Raw genomic sequence first — 25,736 nt, 5'->3', positions numbered from 1 at the left:
GAGGGAGAAAGAGAGAGAATATGAAGAATGAATCACTGGTGACTCTGCCTGTCAGAGACAACAAATATATTATTCTGGTATATTTTCGTTAAGAAGGTCTCTTCAATATTCCTCTGCTTAGTTCTCTTAACTTAACAGCTCCCTTATCTGCACTGCCTCTGTCATCTTTATAGAACTGATAGTTTAGCTGGTGAATACTTAAATTGCTGCTGCTGCTGCTAAGTCGTTTCAGTCGTGTCCGACTCTGTGCAACCCCGTAGATGGCAGCCCACCAGGCTCCTCTGTCCCTGGGATTCTCCAGGCAAGAATACTGCAGTGGGTTGCCATTTCCCTCTCCAATGCATGAAAGTGAAAAGTGAAAGTGAAGTCGCTCAGTCTTGTCCGACTCTTTGCAACTCCATAGACTGTAGCCTACCAGGCTCCTCTGTCCATGGAATTTTCCAGGCAAAAGTACTGGAGTGGGTTGCCATTTCCTTCTCTATACTTAAATTGGGAAAGGTTTTATTTTGTGTAATTAAAAGCATATTAAAAAGGGGGCTTTTCCTTTAATATTACTCACTGTATGCAGTGGGGGGTTTGTAGCAATAGAGCTATGAAGAATAGGAGCCCATCTGACATAACAGAATCCTGCTCCCTAACTCTCAGAAACCACACCTCTACCACCATGTACAGCAATGATCAGAATTGTTCTGTATACATATTAGTTACATTTTGAGTAACACAGGCCCAGAGATAGGCCAGGGAACCTATAACTCATGTGCCTCTGTTGCCATTAGAAAATCTGTTCCAGGTTCCAAACTGCTTATTTACAAACTAGCCTACAGAAAAATAATTTCTAGGAGGGAGACTGCCTATGTTTGGATCACTGGAATAAATGAACAGGAGTGACAGATAAATGGGTAAAGAAGATGCACATATACACAGTGGAATACTACCTGGCCATAAAAATAATGAAATAATGCCACTTGCAGTAATATGAATGTAACTAAGAGGTTATCATACTAGTGAAGTAAGTAGAAAGAGAAAGACAAATACCATATGATATCACTTATATGTGGAATCTAAAATATAACACAGATGAACCTATCTATGAAGTAAAAACAGAATTATGGACATAGAGAACAGACTGGTGGTTGCTAAGGGGGGGGGGGAGGGGGGAGGGGGGGGGGGGGATGGAGTGGGAGGTTGGGGTAGTAGATGTAAGTTTTTACATACAGAATGGATAAACAATAAGGTCCTACTGCATAGCATAGATATCTAAATTCAATCCTATGATAGACCATAATGGAAAAGAATCTTTTTAAAAGAGTACAGATACACACACACACACACATATGTATGTATGGATAACTGAATCATGACTTAGCGACTGAACAACGACAACATAACTGAATCACTTTGCTGTTCGGCAGTAATTAACACACATTGTAAATCGACTATGGTGGTTTAGTCACTAAAAGAAAGTGAAAGTGAAGTCGCTCAGTCGTGTCCGACTCTTCAAGGCCCTGTGGACTGTAGCCCACCAGGCTCCTCCGTCCATGGCATTCTCCAGGCATGGATATTGGAGTGGGTTGCCATTTCCTTCTCCAGGGGATCTTCCTGACCCAGGGATCAAACCGGGGTCTCCCACACTGGAGGCAGATACTTTAACCTCGGAGCCACGAGGGAAGACTGGTTCAGTCACTAAGTCGTGTCCAAATCTTGCGACCCTATGGACAGAGGAGCCTGACAGGTTACAGTCCATGGGATTCTCTAAGCAAGAATACTGGAGTGGGTTGCCATTTCCTTCTCCAAAAATCAACCATACTTCAATTTAAAAAGAGAGAGAGAGAACAGGAGTACGTGCTTGGGTAAAATTTGTGAAGAGGCGGTTACAAGTCAACCCCCAGTGAGGAAGCAGTGTGATAATTTACTTAGGGGAGGCCTAAGAGTTGGAAGAAGAAGAAACAGAACAGTTTTTCAAAATAAATGCCCTGTGAGGTTTTGCTTATCTCTAGTCTTTTCTCATTCCTCTTCTCGGTCTATTGAACTTGTTTATCAAAACTTAGCTCCATGGAAGTATATACATATAAAACTGGTGAAATCTGGAAAAGAGCTGCAGGTTGTTCCAATGTCAGTATGCCAGTTTGGGTATTGTACTCAAGTTACATAAGATGTCACTATCGGGGAAAACTGGGGGAATGGTACATGGGACCTCTTTGTATTATTTGTTTCTACTTCCGTGAGTCTGTAATTATTTCAAAAGGAAAAGAAAAAAAGCTCCAGAGCTTGCTGCAGCACAGTCTTACCTGACAAATCAGAGTCACATCACCTTTCAACTGTTTAGCCTTATTGCCCCTTCCAATAATTTCCATACTGCATCTTGCCCACTTTCTAATTATCTGTGCCATCCCACTTAGTAGACATGTATATTTACATGTATACTGCATATGTTTATATATGTTTACATACATTGAGACAAACATGAGGTATATATAATACATCTTGTTCATCTTGAACCTAGTGAACAAATACAATTCATATGTGCATATATTGTGAATCCCTGCAAGACTGTAAGTTCTGTGTTTGTACTTCCTTTCTTCATATCCCCACGGTAGCCCACTGTTAACTGCATGGTAGGTGCTCAATAAATACTACCTAAGTGAATGAAAATCCAGTAAATACTAAAGGAAAAAAAATAGTTAACACTTGACTAAGTTTAAAAAATAAAAACAAAACAATATAATTTGGTGCCCAGGAAAACATTTACTGGTCCAAGATTAGAGTTTAAAGGCTGTAGAAGCCTGTACATCTGCCTCCTTTAATCTTGGTTATCACCATAAACAGACAGCTATCAGTTTAAAAGCACAAAGGTTAATCCCAGGTGTGTTGTTTTTAGCACTTGGCCATAAAATCTGAGTTCATTGAGGGAAATGCTGAAGAAACACTTTGCTAACTCCAGAATCCACCCCTCCCTCAGTAATCTTGTCTGAATAAAAGGGTGAACAGGTTTGCTTGAGAAGTTGGATGAAAAAAAAGGTGAATTTTAAACTTCATGAAAAATAGGTACCTTCAAAATCTATATGAATGGTAGATACCTCCACATTAAGAAATTAGAAACGTATCTGCTGACCTAATAAAGTATATTCTTAGAAAAGTTAACTTCTGACTTAAACTGCTATTTGTAGGTTAAAATACATGGATTGTAGCCTAAAAATAGGAACTGACCCTTTGAAAGACATTCAACTGTGTGGGTTCACTTACTGTTGTTGCTATTTAGTTGTAACAGCAAGGGGCTTCCCTTGTGGCTCAGCCAGTAAAGAATCCACCTGCAATGTGGGAAACCTGGGTTTGATCCCTGGGCTGAAGAGATCCCCTGGAGAAGGGAAAGGCTACCTACTCCAGTATTCTGGCCTGGAGAGTTCCATGGTCTGTATAGTCCAAGGTGTTGCAAAGAGTCAGACACGACTGAGCGACTTTCACTTTCATTTAGTTGAAAAGTTGAATCGGAGTCTTTTTTGACTCCATGGACTGTAGCCCGCCAGGCTCCTCTCTTTGTGGGATTTCTTAGGCAAGAATACTGGAGAGATTGCCATTTCCTTCTCCATGGGATCTTCCTGACCCAGGGATCAAACTCAAGTCTCCTACATTGCAGGCAGATTCTTTACCACTGAACCACCTAGGAAGCCCCTGGTCTGGGGTGGATGGAGTGGGTAGGCTGTTCACATATACATGGATATTTTTCGACAAATACAATGAAATTTTTAAAAATATTTTTGACAGTTTGAAAAAATGTGCAGAAGAACTGCATGGTCTAAAAATATTGAAAAAAATTAAGAAAAAGGTATATGATGAATTCATAAAACATATGTAGGTGCTAATCTATTCCTACATAGGCATAAAGTAATGATATTTAATATAAATTAATAATGTGTTAGTTTTCTTTACTGTTTTATAATATTACTTTCAAAGAATAACATTACCATACAGTACGCTTCTCTCTTGTAACTGGAGAAACTGCGTATCAGCCCATTATCACAGGTAAGTGGTTTTTTAAAAAACAAAACAGTATTTCCAATACTGTATTATGAATAGGACTGTTATCCTGCATGCTGCAAAAATTTTATAATGATTTATTCCTTCAGTTCAGTTGCTAAGTCATGTCCAACTCTTTGTGACCCCATGGACTGCAGCACGCCAGGCTGCCCTGTCCATCACCATCTCCTGGAGCCTGCTCAAACTCATGTGTATAGGCTAGTCTACCATGAGGCAATCTTTTTGATTAGACAAAGATACCATAAAGCAATCACATTGCTGCTTCTTTGGTATCAAAGCATGAATTATTTTATCTGTAAGTAAATACGAATTTTTTTCACGTTATCTTTTTGTTTTTGATGTCTAGTATCAGTAACACCTTACAGTGTCTTATATCATATACAATACTGATGTGCCATCCTAAGTCACTTCAGTGATGTCCGACTCTTTGTGACCCTATGGCCTATAGTCCATCAGGCTCCTCTGGCCTTGGGATTCTCCAGGCAAGAATACTGGAGTGGATTGCCATGCCCTCCTCCAGGGGATCTTCCCAACCCAGGGACTGAACCCACATCTCATGTCTTATGCACTGGCAGGTGGGTTCTTTACCACTAGCGCCACCTGGGAAGCTCAACTATTGAGCCCGTGCTCTAGAGACCAGAGTCGCAACTGCTGAATCCACACGCTCCAGCTATTGAAGCCCAGGTCCCTTGGAGCCTGTGTTCTGCAATGAGAAGCCACCACAATGAGAACCGCAACTAGAGAGTAGCCCCCTCCTCACTGCAACTAGAGAAAAGCCCTCAGAGAAACAATAACCAGCACAGCACCCACCCACTCCCCCTCCCCCCGCAAAAAAAGACACACACACACACATAATAGCATCCTGGCTATAAGAACTGGAGCAAACTTTAAAAAAAAAAAAGTGAAATAAAGATCAGAATATGTGCATGGTATTCTAATTCTACCACTTATACTTTTAAATGAAAACAAATTTTATGCATATTTATACACATACTTGTGCGTGTGTGGGTGATTTTATACGCATGAGATCTCCGGATAGATACACAAGAAGCAGGTGACAACAGATACCTCTAGGGAAGAAAATTCAAGGACTAGTAGATGAGTTGGAAATACTGATTTTTTAACTATATAAAATCTTCCACTGTTTGAGCATTTTACCACATGGATGTATTATTTTCAGAGATGTTGTTTTTATCTTTTTATTGTAAAATAAAACACAGATAAAGAAAAACCACATGAAACAAATTAACATCTCAGTAAATTATTGACAGCAGGTCAAGAAACAAAACTTTGCTAGCCACAAAGAAGCCTCTCCATGTGCCCCATATCTATCACAGACTGTTACCACCCCTTCCAAAAGTAACTACTATCTTGGCTTTTAGCAGTCATTCACTTCCACTCTCCTGACTTTGATAACTTCCCTTGCATTTCTTTATAATTTTATCAATCAAATGTGCATCCCTAGCTGCTAGAGTCTCGCCTATTTTTTTTAAATATGGGTCTTTTATGTCAGGTTTCTAAATTTTCTCTGCTATGAACTCATGGATTTAAGCATATCTAATGGGTCAGATTGTGGAAGCCAGAATCCAAGTTGGCCCCCAGTGATCCCTGGCTTCCAGTATTGACACCTTTATATGGTCCCCTCCCACATAGAAAGGGTTGCTCTGTTTAACCAATGAATTACAAGCATCCTCAGAGATATTGTGAGTCGAGTTCCAGAATAAAGAGAACATTGCAATAAAGCTAGTCACATGAGTTTTTTGGTTTCCCCATGCATATAAAAGTTATACTTACATTATACTGTAGACTATTAAATATCATTGTCTTTTAAAAAAATAAATAAATATCATTGTCTTTTTTAAAAAGTACATATCTTAATTTTAAAATACTTTACTGCTAAAAATTTCTAACCATTATCTGAGTCTTTAGTGAGCCCTAAACTTTTACTGGTGGAGGGTCTTGCCTCGATGTTGATGACTGCTGACTAATCAGGGCAGTGGTTGCTAAAGGTTGGGGTGGCTTTGGCCATCCTAATCAATTTCTTAAAATAAGACAACAATAAAGTTTGCTGCGCTGACTGACTCTTCTTCTCATGAATGATTTCTCTGTAGCCTGCAATGATCTGAGATGGCCTTTTACCACAGTAGAACTTTTTTAAAATTGAAGTCAGTCCTCTCAGAATCTGCCACTACTTTATCAACAAAATTTATGTAATATTCTAAATCCTTTGTTGTCATTTCAACAATCTTCACAGCACCTTCACTAGGAGTAGATTGCATCTCAAGAAAGCAATTTCTTCACTCATCCATAATATGAAACTCCTCATTCTTTAAAGTTTTATCATAAGATTATAGCAATTCAGTCACATCTTCAGGCTCCATGCCTAATTCTAGTTCTCTTGATATTTCTACCACACCCACAGTTACTTCCTCCACTGAAATACCAAACCCCTTAAAATCACCCATGAGGGTTGGAATCAACTTTTTCCAAACTTCTATTAATGTTGATATTTTAAACTCTTCCCATTAATCACAAATGTTCTCTTTAAAAATATTTTTATTTGTTTATTTATTTGGCTATGTCATGTCTTACTGGCATCATGCAGGATCTTTTGGTGTGGTGGGTGGGCTCCAGAGCTCATGGGCTCAGTAGTTATAGCACGTGGGCTTTGCTGCCCTGTGGCATATGGGATCTTAGTTCCCCAACTAGGGATGGAACCCACATCCCCTGCATTGCAAGGCAGACTTTTAACCACTGGACTACCAGGGAAGTTCCACAAATGTTCTTAATGGTATCTATTAAATAGAATGGGCCTCCCAGGCGATGCTAGTAGTAAAGAACCTGCCTGCCAATGCAGGAGACATAAGAGCTGTGGGTTCAATCCCTGGGTCGAGAAGATCCCCTGGAGGAGGGCATGGCAACCCACCCCAGTATTGTTGCCTAGAGAATCCCATAGACAGAGGAGCCTAACGGGCTACAATCCACAGTGTTGCAAAGAGTTGGACACGACTGAAGCAACTTAGCATGCGTTAAATAGAATAGTGAATCCTTTCCAGAGGTTTTCAATTTCCTTAGCATCAGAGGAATCACTATCTATGGTAGCTATAGTCTCATGAAGTATATTTCTTCAATAATAATGCTTGAAATTACAAATGACTCCTTGATCCATGGGCTGATATATGAACTTTGTATTTGCAGGCATGAAAACAACATTAATCTTATCGTACATCTCCATCACAGCTCTTGGATGACCAGGTATATTGTCAATGGGCAATAACACTTCGAAAATAATCTTTCTTTTCTGAGCAATAGAGGTCTCCACTGTGGGCTTAAAATATTCGGCTTAAAGACATCAGCTACATAAGCCCCTAATAAGAGAGTCAGCCTGTCCTTGGAAATTTTCTGAAGTCAGGCACTGATTTCTCCTCTCTAGCTTTGAAAGTCCTAGATGGCATCTTCTTGCAATATAAGTGTGATTTGTTCGTGCTGAAAATCTCTTTTTTACTGTAGCCATTTTCATTAATTATCTTATCTTCTGGATAACTTGCTACAGCTTCTACATCAACACTTGCTGCTTCACCTTGCACTTATGTTGTGGAAATGGCTTCTTTCTTTAATCTCATTAAGTAATCTCTGCTAGCTTCAAATTTTTCTTCAGCAGCTTTCTCATTTCTCTCAGCCTTCATAGAATTAAAGATAATTAGGACCTTGCTCTGAATTAGGAAATTTGGGGCTCATTTTCTCTTCTATCCAGATCACTCAAAATTTACCCATATCAGCAATAAGGCTGTTTCACTTTCTTACCATTTGTGGGTTCACTAGAGTAGCACTTTTCATTCCCTTCAAGAACATTTCCTTTGCATTCACAAGTTGGTTGACTGTTTTGTGCAAGAGACTCAGCTTTCTGGCTATATCTTTTCGACATACCTTCTTCACTAAGCTTAATCATTTCTGGCTTTTGATCTAAAGTGAACACTTAGATGTCACTTGTAGGGTCATTATGGGCCTAACTTCAATATTGTTGTATCTCAGAATAAGAAGGCCCAATGAGAGGGATAGAGAAGGGGGAACAACCAGTAGGTGGAACAGTCAGAACACACACATTTTTTTAAGTTCACCATCTTATATGGGTATGGTTCATGGTGCCTAAAACAATTATAATAGTGACATCAAAGATCACAGATCACCATAACAAATATAACAATGATAAAGTGTGAAATATTGCAGGAATTATCAACATCTGACCCAGAGTCACACAGTGAGCAAATGCTGTTGGAAAAAATGAGCCAAGAGACTTGCTCAATGCAGGGTGGTCACAAACCTTCAATTTGTAAAATAAAAGCATCATCTATGAAGTACAATAAAGCAAAACACAATAAAACAAGGTATGCTTGTACAGCAGAAGTAATGGTGTGCCACTTTCGAGGTTAGGTGAAAAGTCTTCAGCTTTCGTTTTTAGTGAGCACTCACCGGACTGCCGTTTCTTCACACTCACTCTGGGGGAAGCCATGTCGTAAGCTGCCTGTAAGCCTCCTGTCAAGAGTCATGTACACGTGACCTTCCCAAAGTCCTTAACCAGCCCGCCCCCACAGCAACCATGAGTTCGTTTTCTAAGTCCGTGAGTCTCTTTCTGTTTTGTAAGTAAGTTCATGTACACATTGCTATATTTAAAATGGATAACCTACAAAACCTATTGTATAGCACATGGAACTCTGCTCAACGTTATGTGTCAGCCCGGATGGGAAACGGGTTTAGGGGAGATTGGATACATGTGTATGTACAGCTGAGTCCCTTCACTGTTCGTCTGAAACTATCACAACATTGTTAATTGGCTATACTCCAATACAAAATGTTTTGGGTGTTAAAAAAATTAAAAAAAAAAAAGAAAAAAAGAGCCATGTGAATGTGTTTCAAAGTGGATCTTCCATGCCCAGATTCCAATAAGCATATTCCCACTGAACAGCCTGACTGCAATCTCCCTAAGGACCCTGAGATAAGATAACAGTTAAGTTGATCATGAATTCCTGACTCTGTGAAACCACAATATGATAAACTTATCTGGCTTTAAGCAAGGCTTTGAAGCAATTTTTTTTTTTTAAATTAATGCTTTGGTGACTCAGATGGTAAAGAATCTACCTGCAATGCAGAAGACCCAGGTTTGATCCCTGGGTCAGGTGGATCTACTGGAGAAGGAAATGGCACCCCACTCCAGTATTCTTGCCTGGAGAATTCCATGGACAGAGGAGCCTAGCAGGCTGTAGTCCCAAGGGGTCGCAAAGTTTCAGACACAACTGAGTGACTAATACACACTTTATTTTTTGTTGTTGTTGCTTATCCATTTTATTTTTTTCTTTTTTTCATTTATTTTTATTAGTTGGAGGCTAATTACTTCACAACATTGCAGTGGGTTTTGTCATACATTGACATGAATCAGCCATGGAGTTACATGTATTCCCCATCCCGATCCCCCCTCCCACCTCCCTCTCCACCTGATTCCCACATTTATTTTTTTTAATATTTATTTATTTATTTTGCTGCACTGGGTCTCAGTTGTGTTCAACTCTTTGTGACCCATGGACTGCAGCCTGCCAGGCTCCTCTGTCCATGGAATTTTCCAGGCAAGAATACTGGAGTAGGGTGCCATTTCCTCCTCCAGAGGCTCTTCCTGACCCAGGGATTGAACTCACGTTTCCTGGGACTCCTACCTTGACAGGTGGGTTCTTTACCACAGAGCCACCTGGGAAGCCCTTAGTTGCAGCATGTGGGATCTTTTAGTTGTGACATGCAGGATCTTCATTCCCTGACCACAGATTGAACCCATACCCCCTGCATTAGAAGTGGGATGTCTTAACCACTGGACCACAAGTGAAGTCCCAGAGCAACTTTTTTCTACACAGCAGTACTACATAACTAATTTACAATTCATTGCAATTCTTACTGCTACTGAAACTCAATTTATCTCCTCTTTCCCAGTGGAGGCCTCTTCAAATGGTCTCCTGAGTTATTTGAGATGATCCTAGTAGTCTGTAATAGCTCTTTTGTTCTCTATAGGTTTTCAGGGTTTTCTTAAAATTGCCTGCTCTAACTTCCTGGTGGTCCAGTGGTTAAGACTCTGAGCTTCCAATTTCAGGGGGCCCAGGTTCTACCTCTGGTCAGGAAACCAAGATCCCACATGCCGTGTGACACAGCCAAAAAAAAAAGGAAAGAAAGAAAAAGAAAAGTATGGGCTTAAAAAAAAAATTAGCTATTTCTTCAAGAAGTCCTGGTTTATTTTATTCAGAATGATCTAGAGAAAGACCAGAGTCTGGGTGCCATGGGTGATTGGTTGCTCATTATTTCTAGATCTTTTCAGTAGAGAGATAAAATATCTTATGAGTTCATACTTAAATTTCCAATTCATATACAGGATTAAAGATTTTTAACTTCTTTTATATTAAATCTGATTGTTTTCAACTACACAAAGAATCCTGGTTCTCAAGGACAGAGGCAACAAAATTAAATAACCATTAATTAGTCATTTGGTTTATTCTACGTAAACATACAACAGTCTCAGAAAACAATTCCAATACTATCACTAATCATTATGACTTCTGAAGGCCATTTGAACAACTTTTGCATATGCTACCATAATTTTCTCCTTTTAAAGTACTTATATGATGTCTATATTCTTTGATCAGGTCATCATTACATACACTTTTCCTTTTAAATATTCACCTAATATTAGTTCTACAAGTAATCATACAGTATATTTGATGCCTACTACCAGTACAATGATATGATAAGGTCTCTCATATTATTTTGGTTGATAAGTTGTTCTTCAGTAGATTACTCAGGGAAAGCTCATGAAAACAATATTGTTTTCACTCCCAGAAAGTTTTCCCATTTGAGCACTTCTGAGAAGAAACCATAGAGGGTTCATTTCAAGAGATGATGGGGTGGACTTAATAGTCCTTTATGCTTTATCACAAGGCTGCTTGCCCTCACTCACTGGTGGAGTAGGCAGAACCTCTCCCAAGGTCAGCTGATGTTCTCAAAGTGCCCACCACACTTCTTAGTGATGATCTGGCCGCATCTTTGAGTTTCTCCTGTTCTCAGTTCATCTGCCACCCCACTGCTTCTCTCTGCTATCTTGCACATAGATGATAATAACATACACAATCTGGTTGTTGGTGATTTCTACCTGATTGTACTCAGGATTTCCTAGAGTTAACTTGTCACTTAGTTTGCTGTTTATTCTTCTTGGTGTTCTATGAACTTCTGGATCTGTGGTTTGGTACTTATCACTAATTTGGGGAAATATCTGTGCTTATCCCTTTCTTCTTCTGATATTGCCATTGCACAGATGTTGTGAGTGTGTGTGTGTACTCAGTCATATATGATTCTTTGTGACCCCATGGACTGTAGCCCACAGGATCCTCTGGCCATGGAATTTTCCAGGCAAAAATACAGAAGTGAGTTGCCAGTTCATCCTCCAGGGTATCTTCCTCACCGAGGGATCAAACCCACATCTCCTTCACTGGCAGGTGGGGTCTTCACCACTGAGCCACCTGGGAAGCAATATGTTATGCATTTTCTAATTGTCCCATAGGATCAAATATCTCTTTTTTATATCTGTCTTTTTCATTTCATTCCCTTTTCTCTTTGCATTTCAGTTTTAGAAGTTTCTGTTGACATTTCTTCAAAAAAGAGTTGTTGATTTTCAATTTGTTCAGTTTTTTTCTTGGTGTGACATTGGAAGTGAAACTTCTAATCTCCTTACATGCCAAAGTAGAAACTTAGTTTATTTAGTTCTGTTGCAAATTTTCTCCATGGGTTTTTTTTGTTGTTGTTGTTGTTTTGCTATATATTCTATATGTGGGGATTTGAGAGGGTCAAACAGCTACATAGCCACTGCAATCGTCTCAAACTCAGAAATAATGTTCAATAATAAAAAAGTAAGAGGTATTTGGTATAAAGTAATTCAATGTTACAACTTAAGCTAATTTTCTTGGTTTAAAAATGTTTTAGTAAACATTTACTATAATTATAAATCGGCAAGCAGGACTTCCCTGGTAGTCTAGTGCTTAAGAACCTGCCTACCAATGCAGGGGACACAGGTTTGATCCTTGATCTGGGAAGATCACACATTCTGCAAAGCAACAAATCTCATGCACCCACAACTAGTGAGCCCACAAGCTGCAACTACTGAAGGCCATGCACCTAGATCCCTGCTCCTCAACAAGAGAAGTCACCACAATGAGAAGGCTATGTACAATAATGAAGAGTAGCCCCGACTCTCTGCAACTAGAGAAAGCCCATACACAGCAATGAAGATCCAGCACAGCCAAAAATCAATTAAAAAGAAAAAATTTTTAATAATAAAAATAAAGGATCCAAAAAGACATTTAAAAAATTAACAAGCAAAATAATTCCCTTAGTAAATAACAGACAATATCTCAAAATCAGACAATTTATGGAAGAAAGTGAAATAAACTGAAGATATTGAAGCTCATTAATAAACAACGGAACACATATTAAAATGACGAGATATCAGTTTTAACTGTGTTAGTCTAGCAAAAATTAGAGAACTAGATAAGAAGAAGTTCTCATTTGCTGTTCAGTCGCTCAGTCATGTCCGACTCTTTGTGACCCCATGGACTGCAGCACACCAGGCTTCCCCGCCCTTCACCATCTCCTGGAGTTTGCTCAAACTCATGTCCATCGATTCAGTGATGCCATCCAACCATCTCATCCTCTGTCGTCCCCTTCTCCTCCTGACTTCAATCTTTCCCTGCATCAGGGTCTTTTCTAATGAATTGGCCCTTCACATCAGGTGGCCAAAGTATTGGAGCTTCAGCTTCAGCATCAGGCCTTCCAATGAATATTTAGGATTGATTTCCTTTAGGATTGACTGGTTGGATCTCCGTGCAGTCTAAGAGACTCTCAAGAGTCTTCTCCAACACCACAGTTAAAATATATCAATTCTTCAGCGCTCAGCCTTCTTTATGGTCCAACTCTCACATCGATACATGACTACTGGAGAAACCACAGCTTTGACTATATGGATATTTGTTGGCAAAGTAATGTCTATGCTTTTTAATATTCTGTTTAGGTTTGTCATAGCTTTTCTTCCAAGGAGCAAGCATCTTTTAATTTCATGGCTGCAGTCACCATCTGCAGTGATTTTGGAGCCCAAGAAAATAAAGTCTGTCACTATTTCCATTGTTTCCCCATCTATTTGTCATGACGTGATGGGACCGGATGCCATGATCTTAGTTTTTTGAATGTTGAGTTTTAAGCCAGGTTTTTCACTCTCCTCTTTCACTTTCATCAAGAGGCTCTTTAGTTCCTCTTCACTTTCTGCCCATAAGTGTGATGTCATCTGCATAATATGAGCTTATTGATATTTCTCCTGGCAATCTGGAATCCAGCTTGTGCTTCATCCAGCCCGGCATTTCTCATGATGTACTCTGCATATGAGTTAAATAAGCAGGGTGACAATATACAGACTTGAAGTACTCCTTTCCCAATTTGGAACCAGTCAGTTGTTCCATGTCTGGTTCTAACTGTTGCTTCTTGATTTGCACACAGATTTCTCAGGAGGCAGGTAAGGTGGTCTAGTATTCCCATCTCTTGAAGAATTTTCCACTGATATGGTTCACACAGTCAAAGGCTTTACGTAGTCAATAAAGCAGAAGTAGATGTTTTTCTCGAATTCTCTTGCTTTTTTAGGATTCAACAGATGTTGGCAATTTGATCTCTCATTGCTCTGCCTTTTCTAAATCCAGCTTGAACATCTGGAAGTTCTCGATTCACGTACTGTTGAAGGCTAGCCTGGAGAATTTTGAGTATTACTTTGCTAGCGTGTAAAATGAATGCAGTTATGTGGTAGTTTGAACATTCTTTCCCAGCAATCTTTCCCAGCTGGGAAAGACTGAAGGCAGGAGGAGAAAGAGATGACAGAGGATGAAATGGTTGGATGGCAGCACTGACTCGATGGACATGAGTTTGAGCAAGCTCTGGGAGTTGGTGATGGACAGGGAAGCGTGGCGTGCTGCAGTCCATGGGGTCGCAAAGAGTTGGACACGACTAAGTTACTGAACTGAACTGAACTTGAACATTCTTTGGCATTGCCTTTCTTCGGGATTGGAATGAAAACGGACCTCTTCCAGTCCTGTGGCCACTGCTGAGCTTTCAAATTTGCTGGCATGTTGAGTGCAGCACTTTAACAGCATCATCTTTGAGGATCTGTATAGTTTCTGTGTCTTCTTGTCACCGCTTCTTGTATCTTCTGCTTCTGTTAGGTCCATGCCATTTCTGTTCTTTATGGTGCCCATCTTTGCATGAAATGTTCCCTTGGTATCTTTAATTTTTGTCAAGACATCTCTAGTCTTTCCCATTCTGTTGTTTTCCTCTATTTCTTTGCATTGTTCACTTAAGAAGGCTTTCTTCTCTCTCCTTACTATTCTTTGGAACTCTGCATTCAGATGGGCATATCTTTCCTTTTCTCCTTTGCCTTTAGCTTCTCTTTTCTCAGTTATTTGTAAGGCCTCCTCAGACAACCATTTTGCCTTTTTGCATTTCTATTTCTTGGGGATGGTTTTGATCACCACTTTCCGTACAATGTTTGAACCTCCGCTCATAGTTTTTCAGGCACTTTGTCTATCATATCTAAGCCGTTGAATCTATTTGTCACTCCCACTGTATTTGATTTAGGTCATACCTAAATGGTCAAGTGGTTTTTCCCTACTTTCTTCAATCGAAGTCTGAATTTTGCAATAAGGAGTTCATGATCTGAGCCACAGTCAGATCCTGGTCTTGTTTTGGCTGACTGTATAGAGCTTCTCCATCTTCGAATGCAAAGAAATAATCAATCTGATTTTGGTATTCACCATCTGGTGATGTCCATGTGTAGAGTCATCTCTTGTGTTGTTGGAAGAGGGCGTTCTCTTGGCAAAACCGTTATCCTTTGCCCTGCTTCATTCTGTACTCCAAGGCCAAACTTGCCTGTTACTCCAGGTAACTCTTGATTTCCTACTTTTGCTTTCCAGTCCCCTACAATGAAAAGGACATCTTTTTTTGGTGTTAGTTCTAGAAGGTCTTGTAGGTCCTCATAGAACCGTTCAACTTCAGCTTCTTTCACATAGAAGAATGGTTGGGGCATAGACTTGGATTACTGTGATATTGAATGGTTTGCCTTGAAAATGAACAGAGATCATTCTGTTGCTTTTGAGATTGCACCCAAGTACCAATTTATAGAAACCCTGACACAGAGCCTGGAAAGGTTCCCACAGGCAGATTTCTTTTCTTCTTTTTTTTTTTTTAAAGTGAAAGAGGCTTTATTTGGAAAGGGAGGGGGCTGAGAAGAGGGGACATGTATATAAACTAATGTCACCATTCTGCAGTAAAATTTAGTATTTCTTAGTCAAATTAAATAATACATACTCTGTGATCCAGAAATGCCATTCCTGGAGATATAACCCAAATAAACTCTCACACTAGATGTATGAAGAAACAATATGAGGTTTTAATATGCTTTCTATCACTGGAGGTGTAAATAGGTAAAATGTGGTGAATTCATAATGATGCCTCATGTAGAAACAACAGATCTATATGGTAGCAATTTGTACAGATCTTTAAAACTTTACCACTTAGTGAAAAAAGAACACAAACTGAGATCCATTAGGCATTACAGAATATATGTTTTAAACATGTACTAAAAAACAAAAAATACACAGTTTACAAAAACTGATATAAAAAGAGAACACACATTAACTGAACTAGAATGGCTGCCATAGAGTAATGACAATAGGAATAGAGATAAAGAGGGACACAGAAATAAACAGATTTTTTTTAAAAAATCTTATAGATTATGATAAAGTACCCTAAACTGAGAAGTATATAAGCTTATTTTTCCACATCTGAATTTCTACTATAATGTTTTAAAGTAAATTTAAATATTTTCCCTCAAAACCTGTACTTTTTGAGAGTACTTCAAACCACAAAGTACTATTTATTTTCCTTGTGCTATTAGCATCTCCTCTTGTTATTATCCATTCTTTGACTTCCTTTTTTAGCAGCATATCTAACCTCATAACTTTTCATTCATCTGACTCACTCATTTATTTACTCAGTAAGTATTTAAGTGTCTACTTAAATATCAAGTGTGCACAAAGTACTGTTGGGCACTCAGAAGACGTGTGGGAAACATTTTATGACCGCTTTTCCCAGGACCCTTCATTCTCATGATGGATGTAAAGCATTAACCCACAAAACAGCTCAAAAGAGTCCTAGGCAGTATGATTTTGTGTCTGAAGATGAGAAGTGGATGTTAGCATGGGGGGTCTGGAGAAGACATGCAGTGAGGACTGGAGTAGGTGGGAGAATACGTCAAGTCTGCCTGCGGGACCTCCCTGGCGCTCTGGTAGTTAAGACTCACACTCCCACTGCAGGAGGCATGGGTTCTGTCCCTGGTGGGGGAAGTAAGATCCCGCAGGCCATGTGGTGAGGCCAAAAAGAAAAAAAGAAGAGTCTAGGTGTATTTTACTTCTGATATAATGAGTAGGAGGCAGAGAGAAAGAAAAGGGCATCCCAAGTGGGGATATGTCTTTTTACAAGGCACAAAGTCAAGACTGAATAAAGCATAATCAGAAAGCATAAAACTCGATGGTGGGAACTGAGGTAAGGAATTAAGGGCAGTATGGTTAAAGCAGGGGCTTCCCTGGTAGCTCAGCTGGTAAAGAATCTGCCTGCAATGCAGGAGACCCCAGCTCAACTCCTGGGCCAGGAAGATCCGCTAGAGAAGGGATAGGCCACCACTCCAGCATTATTGGGTTTCCCTGGTGACTCAGCTGGTCAAGAACCCACCTGCAATGCAGGAGACCTGGGTTTGATCCTGGGTTGGGAAGATCCCCTGGAGAAGGAAACGGCAACCCAGTCCAATATTCTGGCCTGGAGAATCCCATGGACTGTATAATCCATGGGGTCGCAAAGAGTCAGACATGACTGAGTGACTTTCACTTTCACTATTAAACCAACAGAGAACAAACTGTAGATGACTTCAAGGTCTCACCAAGTAATCTTGATTTTATCCTGTCGGCAACAGGAAGCTTCTGTAGGGTTTTGATTTGGGAACTGAATAGATTTTTCTGTGTTATATTATCACATCAAATCTGTCAGCAAATGCTGCTCAGGATCATAGTTCTCTTTCTCTCCATTCCCACAGTGATAGACCTCGCCCAAGATGGGTTCAGTGAACTCCCACTATAAGCCCTCCCTCCTCCCTGCTCCTTTCCCTCTCCAATTTGTAGCCTTCTGTCCTTTCACTTCTTCCACCTCTTCAGCTTCATAACTTGACCTCATTCTATCAGCTTGGGTTAACTATGTTTCTCTGGCATCCTACGTTTACCTCTACCACATTAATTGATCATTTTTTTAATCATCAAAAGTTTAGTGACCCCTCTACTGTCTACTAGGCTGAGACCATGATGATGAGTAAAAACAGAAGCAAAACCTGCCCTCATGTAACCTAGAAGCAGAGAGAAAATATATCTTATTTTGGAATCCTATTTTTCACTGTAGAATTTATTGCACTGCATTTCAACTGAGTTCAGAAAGTCAGGCACCTTGTAGATGCTCAGTAAATGTTAACTGAATGAATGAATGGAGGTTTTTTTTGTTTGTTTTTTGGTTGTTTTTTTTTTTTTCATTTATTTTTATTAGTTGGAGGCTAACTACTTTACAATATTGTAGTGGTTTTGTCATACATTGACATGAATCAGCCATGGAGTTACATGTATTCCCCATCCCAATCCCCCCTCCCACCTCCCTCTCCACCCAATTCCTCCGGGTCTTCCCAGTGCATCAGGCCCGAGCACTTGTCTCATGCATCCAACCTGGGCTGGTGATCTGTTTCACTATAGATAATATTCATGTTTCGATGCTGTTCTTTTGAAACATCCCACCCTCGCCTTCTCCCACAGAGTCCAAAAGTCTGTTCTGTACATCTGTGTCTCTTTTTCTGTTTTGCATATAGGGTTATCGTTACCATCTTTCTAAATTCCATATATATGTTGTTAGTATGCTGTAATGTTCTTTATCTTTCTGGCTTACTTCACTCTGTATAATGGGCTCCAGTTTCATCCATCTCATTAGAACTGATTCAAATGAATTCTTTTTAATGGCTGAGTAATATTCCGTGGTGTATATGTACCACAGCTTCCTTATCCATTCATCTGCTGATGGGCATCTAGGTTGCTTCCATGTCCTGGCTATTATAAACAGTGCTGTGATGAACATTGGGGTGCACGTGTCTCTTTCAGATCTGGTTTCCTCGGTGTGTATGCCCAGAAGTGGGATTGCTGGGTCATATGGCAGTTCTAATTCCAGTTTTTTAAGAAATCTCCACACTGTTCTCCATAGTGGCTGTACTAGTTTGCATTCCTACCAACAGTGTAAGAGGGTTCCCTTTTCTCCACACCCTCTCTAGCATTTATTGCTTGTAGACTTTTGGATAGCAGCCATGCTGACTGGCGTGTAAAGAAGAATCCTACTCACACAGCCACAAGCATTATCAGTCCTAGACTGCTAATGGCAATCTAATCCAGTCTCAGAACTGCTTATCACCTGAAAACATAAACTCTAGGTCAAACTCTAGGTCAGACTTTTTCTGTAAAGTGCTGGCTAGACTTTATAAGTCATATGGTATCTGTCACAACTACTCAGGTCTGCTATGGTAGTACAAAAGCAGCCATAGATAATATGAAAACAAATGTGGCTGTGTTCCAAGAAAATATTATTTATAAAAACAGGTGGTGGACTGGACTTGGCACACAGGTCCTTGTTTCCCAACCTGTGCTGTAGATGAGGCCACGTCTGTCCATTTCTCAGTACTGCCTTCATGCCTGGTCTATACTCTATTCTTTAGTCAGGTAAATTTACTTGCTACACCCAACAGCTGAGCTCCCCTTTAAACTCATGCCTGACATCTGCAATTTGTCACAGATTGTGGTATTGTGAAAGAGTATATAATCTGGAGCCCAAAAGACCTGTTTTACTTACTGGTTGACCTTTTGCCAAGTTACTTTGCATTACTGAACCTTTATTTCCTCACTGTACATTGAGTTTTGCTTTTTTAAATCTTGACTAAGAAGATAAGTGAGAAATGTATACTGAGAGTTGAACATGATGCAGACACACAGTAAACAGTTTACAAATATCCCCACACACACCTTTGCCCGGTCATGTTCTTTTCCTCTTTTAAATCATTATCAGGTTTTTATGGCGGATCTATTATATCCAAGGTACAGTTTCAAGTACCTTTAAAACCATACTAAATCTTCCATGATATCTCCCTTGACTACTGGGTCTCCAACTTGCATTTAATACGACACACCTCAGAGCCTAAAAGTGCTGAAGCTTTATAAGGGTATGTTTTATAAGGAATGGCCTGAGCATCAGAATTACCCCCAGATAATTTCAATATAGAGCAAATTTCAGGGTCACTGTTCTAGATGGGACTCTGGGTTCAAACAACTCAGAAGCCCTCTTCTTCTGTCTTTCCAGCTGCTTTCTCTTTTTTAACAGTTAGTACCTATATGCACATCCTTATAGAGTTAGAGTTAATTGAGTTCTCTCAGCCATTATTTACTCATATTTGGATATATTTATGTTAAGGAGAATGGAAAAAAAGAGAATGAAGTAATCCTCTTACCTTGCGTTTGACATTTGTTGTGTAATTTTCAAGTAGCTATTCCCCTTTCTTGTGGCAACAATCTTGATTTTTACTAGGGGACTCTCCTTTCCCCATCTTCAGTTCAGCTGTCCTGTTCGAGGCTTTACCCCTGGACCCCAGAAGCTCATGAAACCAGGACAGTAACTCTCCTGGCTACCGTCACTCTTGGCCCACTCTGAGGAACTTTCATGTTTTCCAGGATTGCTGAAAGACACTTACTTTTTTCCCATTGGATTGGAATCTGAGACAAAATGGTTCTTGGAGATTCTGGCAGCTATTCTATAACCTCAAAGAGAAAGCCTAAGAACAAAATAAGAGAAAGAGAGACAAGACAGATCGCTTTTTGCCATAGTGTCTAGCTGTTTCTCAAATCAGGTGCATCAGTAAACTGCTATATGAGCCAATAAACTCCCTTTTGCTTCTGCTTCTGCCAATTTTAGTCAGGTATTCTGTCACTGACAACCAGAAGAATCCCAAACTGATACAGCCTTTACTCATCTCCCTCAGAACCCAATTTATCACCCATATTCACAGAAATTACATGCCAGAGTCAATTACCAATCATTCATTCAACAAATGTACTAAGTGTCTATGGAATACAATGTTCAGCCTCGGAGGAGGGAGGAGGGATGACAGCAATATGCCATGATTAAGAACTGCAGGAGAACAAGATGGTGGAGGAGCAGGTGGACGTGGAGTGCATCTCTATCCATGGATACATCAGGAATACACCTTCAGCCACCGAAGCGCATGAGAACACCATCTGAGAGTGGACAGGAGGACCTGACCAGCAGAAAAGAATATATAGAACCACGCAAAACTTGGTAAGATGAAGGACCTAGGGGGGAAAACAGGAGTGTTCATAGGACTGGACCTGCCCTTGGCCAGTGGGGGAACTGAAGCAGGGATCCAATCCCCACATCGGGGCAATTGTCTGAGTCAGAGGAGAAACATTTAAGGCTGAGAGTGAAACAAGTGATCCGTGGCAGCCTAAATGGAATGAGAATCAGACAGTCCTTGCCACATCCATACATACCCCGGACATGAAAGCTGGTCCCCTGGAGGGCACAGTGGCTGGGAGCTGGAGTTTAGGGATTGTGGAGAAATCCCAGGGCAAGAGCTGCTGTTGACTGCAGAGAGACAGATTGAGGGGATTTGAGGGAGGAGATTGTGGTGGGAAACGCAAGTGAAGGAAAGCCAGGCAGCCATGGAAGCAGGGTGATACTGCTGAGTCACACGTAGGGGGTGGAGCCATCACCATAGTCTCTCTCTTCCCACATGCCAGCATCAGTTAGCTGAACAATAGAGAGGCTGACCCATCAAATGCCTGACGCACTGAACTACAGAGTAGGACCCCACCCAGGGTGCCCTTTTAGGTAGGACGCCAGCCAGGGGGGCCCCCTCTATGTGCCTGAAGCGCCGAACAACAGCAAAGGACCCCAGGCAAGGAAACCCTCTAAGTGCCTGAATGGGCGGAGCTACGGAGAAAGGCCAGAGAGACCTTCTGATCACCAGCTACAAGAGGCTCAAAAAAAGACTCTGCGAGGGCCATAACTCCTGCAGCGGAGGCAGTCCGTGTCCCTGCACACTTGGCGCCGCCAGGGTCCCCACAAGCCAAGCAGCTATGCCACCTTCATACTCAACTCTCACTGGGGCAGAGCTGCCACAGGCAAAAAAAGTCTTGCGTCTGTGCACCCAGGGTTGCTTCCCATTGCGTCGGACTCTTTGCAACCCTGTAGACAGTGGCTTGCCAGGCTTCTGTCAGGAAGTGGGGTTCTCCAGGCAAGAACACTGGAGCGTATTGGCCAATACTGGTTGCCATACCCTTCTCAAGCACTGTATTTCCTGCTGCCCTAACCGCCAACTCCTCTGAGTACCTGGTGCTGCCAGAACCCCTGTGACCCAAGCAGTTGCACCACCTCCAACATGACCCTCACAGGGGCAAACCCAAGCCCTCCAGGGCAGCCTCAGGAGTAAACCGCAATGGACGACCCACATGCAGAGGTGGGAATAAAACCACAATGGAAACCCAGGGGCAGAGTGACTAAGGAAGAAGACCCAGAACCTTCCCACCAGCCGTACAAGCTGCAGATTAAATCCACATGATTAATCCACTAGGCAGACTCTGTGTCTATGGAATATATGAAAGGTCACTGAGAGCTCCCACAAAAGAAAACGCACTAGCTCTGATAGCTGTGGACACTGGAGGGAAGAACACACAGGAGTAGGAACAGATTAGAATCTGAGCTGCCCCCACAGCAGGGCCAGAGATCAGCACAGTGGTGGAGGGCTTCCTAGGGAAGCGAGGTGGACTGTGATTCCCAGCGACGGAAAGACTCTGACACCACTGACTCAAGAAAAACATTTATTATTCTTATTTTTTTACTTGTTCTGTAGATTCTTTAGGATTTTTTTTTTCTTTTCCTTTCTTCCCCGACTCCCTGCCATTGTAGTTGTCTATTTTATTGGCACTAAGAAACCCAATTAAGCTTTTGAGCTTTTTTTTCCTCAGTCACACTTTTTATTGTTGTTATAAACCTCTGCTTCTACATTGGGCTTATGCAGTTCTGTGGATTTTTCCTTTTTTTTTTTTTTCTAATTTTAATTTTTAATTTTTTAAACCTTATATAGTCAAGAAATACAAGAGAAGAAAAAAGATCTACAAAATCAACCCCAAACAGTTAAGAACTGCATAAAATTTGTGGAAAGAATACTCAGCAACAATGCCATCCTACTGTGTGTGAAGCCCTGTGTTGGATATTGAGGACAGAAAGGATCATAGGACAGGAATGATGCGCTGTTGCTGTAAAAAATAGGCGGCATTTTCCATAATTTTTCCAACACTCAGAAGAAAAGTATTAAAGTTCTCCAAAATGGAAAGATTTGGTTTATAGTGGGAAAGAGGCAAATTAAATTCCTTTCAGATAAAGACCCTTTTCTACTTCCTTTTAAATTCATCACTGACTTATTGAGTACTGAATAAAGTTTTATACAAGTGACTAGAAGATATATTCTGGTATCCATTAATGTACGTGCAGACTTAAAACTAGACAAATAATCAATAGCTAATCCCACAAAGTCTTCTATGTGCCCAGGACTGTTCTGGGCCTCAAAAGAGAAATTCTGGATTTTTTTTTTTTTTTTAAATAAAAGGTCACCACAATTGAAATGTGAAAGAAAAGTCAGTATTCTTCTAATGAAAGTACTTCTGTTATACCCAAATATCATTCTTTATTTTTCCAGAAAAACAATAATTGAAATATCTGTTTAGGTTTCATTTATAAAACTGTTATGACTAACTTCAAATTGATTTCAAGAAACAAGAAAATAAAATCATCTTGCTAAATAAAAACACACAGCCATAAAATAAGTTTCTGCTAGAGTATCTGACATTTGAAGTATCCCCCCAGATGTTCCATTCAGTTCCTGCTTTGACTAGTTCCAATAATCAAAATTATTTATCTTTTTGATCACTTAAAACTGTCTCCAGTCTACTTACTAAACAGTTCAACATTCCATCAATGTAGAAAGACATTTTAATTACAGTTCAATTAACCAAATAAACTGCATAGTTAATAGACAATTATTTTTAGGAGGAAAATGAAACAATTTTGTTTGGCATGAATGCCTAATTGTGTGTTTTAAATTCTTTGTTTTGGCCTGTGATCACTTAAAAACAATGACCAAACACATTTAAATGGTTGACTATAAATGCAAGATTATGCCTTTTGCATTTTATAGTATATAAAATCTAGCATATGAGAAAATAAACTCAAGAGCAACAAAGAGGTCCAGTCACTTACCCTCTTCATAACCACGGCCAGGATAAATTTCACTCAACCTTCAGCCATTGAATTTTATCCTGAGGTTTCCATCTACCACACAATCAGATAAACCCCAGTTTGTGGGAGCAAGTAATGGAAACTGTGATGTAAAAAGAGTTGCCAAACAAATTTCCATGTGCTTAACCTGAAAGGGAGAAATTCCAACGTGAACTGAGGAAAAAGTTTTCAGCTGCTTTTAAACCCAAGGGGCTGATTTCACTTTTAGCAGGAACTTGTGACTAAGATTGCCTGGGAATCGGGAAAATGATTAACACTCTTGTTGTCGTCATCTGCTTGAGCTCTCCAGCTGTAGGAAACTGGCTAAGGGAACCTTATCAACCCTGGACATGTGCACAGTGAATACACTGTCCTTCTGAGCCAGCATTTAGTTCCTTAGTTAAATAAAAGTGTATTTAGAACCTCTACCAACTTTGTTAGTGGTTATTTTATTAAAACTATGATTATAAAAGGCTTTTTCTTACTTTTAATTTCTTTATCACCCCCTTAAAAGAAAGATCCATTTTCTTCAAATTCCAAGGTTTGGGGACTTCCCTAATGATCCAGTGGTTAAGACATTGCACTTCCACTGCAGAGGCCACAGGTTTGAGCCCTGGTCAGGTAACTAATATCCCATATGGCACGTGATGTGGAAAAAAAAAAAAAATAGAAAAAATATCCAAAGTTTTATAAGTAATATTAGCAGTACCTTTCGGAGAAGGCAATGGCACCCCACTCCAGTACTCTTGCCTGGAAAATACCGTGGATGGAGGAGCCTGGTAGGCTGCAGTCCATGGGGTCGCTGAGTCAGACACGACTGAGCGACTTCACTTTCACTTTTCTCTTTCATGCATTGGAGAAGGAAATGGCAACCCACTCCAGTGTTTTTGCCTGGAGAATCCCAGGGACGGGGTAGCCTGGTGGGCTGCTGTCTATGGGGTCGCGCAGAGCCGGACACGACTGAAGTGACTTAGCTTAGCTTAGCTTAGCTTAGCATAGCAATACCTTCGTGTTCTCTCAGCCTTGTTTCTCTTCCAAGCCATTCTTGTGTCTAAAGCTTCAGTGTCCTTTTGAACTGCCAGTTCTCAACTCTTCTGGAAACCAGGGACATGGAAAAATGAGGAAGAACTAATTAATAGGTAGGTGTACATAATTTGGAAGCATTAGATAGTCACCAAAGGATTTTTTTTCTTTAAAATGATTGTCATGAATAGCATTACTGCCTAATCTGTCCTTCATAAATACTTGTAAAAGAAAAAAGAAAACTCACCCACATATGAGGAAGAAATGGCAGAGATTTATTTAGACAAGCTTCGGTGCAGTATTTGTGAGTAGGAGCCTAAGGTGATAACACAGATGCACGGTTTCCCTTAGGAGGGCTTTCACTCCACCAACAGGGTGAAGTAGATGGTGCATTGCATTTCCTGTCAACTGGCCTAGGAAAGTTGAAACTGGGTCTCAAATACAGTGCTGAGTAAAGAGTGTAAGAGCTCATTGTCAGTTGTGTTTATTACACTATAAACCTCATTTTCCTCATAGCCTTAGATTGCTGAACTAGAAGTAGATTGATGACTCAGAGTTCATATCACCCTTCCTGAGGTATTTTCCACGAATTGTTAAGTTTCTTCTAGGAATTCAATTGCATCACCACCAAAGAAACCAAGTTTGAACAGTTACAATGCTGTAAAACAATTCCAAATAAACTCAACTAGTTTTTACGTCTGCAACTTTCTATTGCTTTTGTCTGAAATTTAACAGGCACTCTGAGTTAGTTTTCAATATTCACTGCATGCCTAAACGCTGAGCACTTTACAGTTCTAACTACCACACCTTCACTTCATTTTGTTGGGCTGTAACAAACAGCTAGAAAGTTGAAGGAAAATTCCCTCTCCCCCCACTCCCAAAACACAAGCTCTAAGTCATCTTCATTGCTTATCTTTATGATAGTGCCTGGATCATAAGCACTGAAATTCATCATTATTCAGTTTTACAAAAGAACAGTGACCAACAAGCACATGAAAAAAGCAAAAGCAAAACAAACAAATCTTCCAAAACTGAAGTTCTTAGCCTACAATTTAAGGGATTCTGGGAACACACTGAATTATATGTAAATTTTAGAATTGTGTGTATTTTTCTGGGGAAAACATGCTTAGGGTTCATCAGATCCT

General features: G+C 40.2%; 1 protein-coding gene across 2 annotated transcripts in view; it reads right to left on the bottom strand.

The window, feature by feature from the left end:
• Positions 1–25,736, bottom strand: part of TRPM6 (transient receptor potential cation channel subfamily M member 6) — a 174,667-nt gene that overhangs the window by 126,112 nt on the left and 22,819 nt on the right. Inside the window, exons 2-3 of one of the 2 annotated variants that reach the window (XM_043487140.1) lie at positions 24,574–24,662; positions 23,551–23,716 (exon numbers count right to left, since the gene is read on the bottom strand). In XM_043487140.1, coding sequence (XP_043343075.1) covers positions 23,551–23,559 — 9 coding nt within the window. In that variant the 5' untranslated portion in view covers positions 23,560–23,716; positions 24,574–24,662. Of the gene's footprint in view, positions 1–23,550; positions 23,741–24,573; positions 24,663–25,736 lie in introns of those variants that run through there. The other variant, XM_043487141.1, reaches the window with a different exon arrangement.

Source organism: Cervus canadensis, chromosome 14, assembly GCF_019320065.1.
Source record: "Cervus canadensis isolate Bull #8, Minnesota chromosome 14, ASM1932006v1, whole genome shotgun sequence".
Lineage (NCBI taxonomy): Eukaryota > Metazoa > Chordata > Mammalia > Artiodactyla > Cervidae > Cervus > Cervus canadensis.
This window is presented reverse-complemented; position numbering and strand designations above follow the sequence as displayed.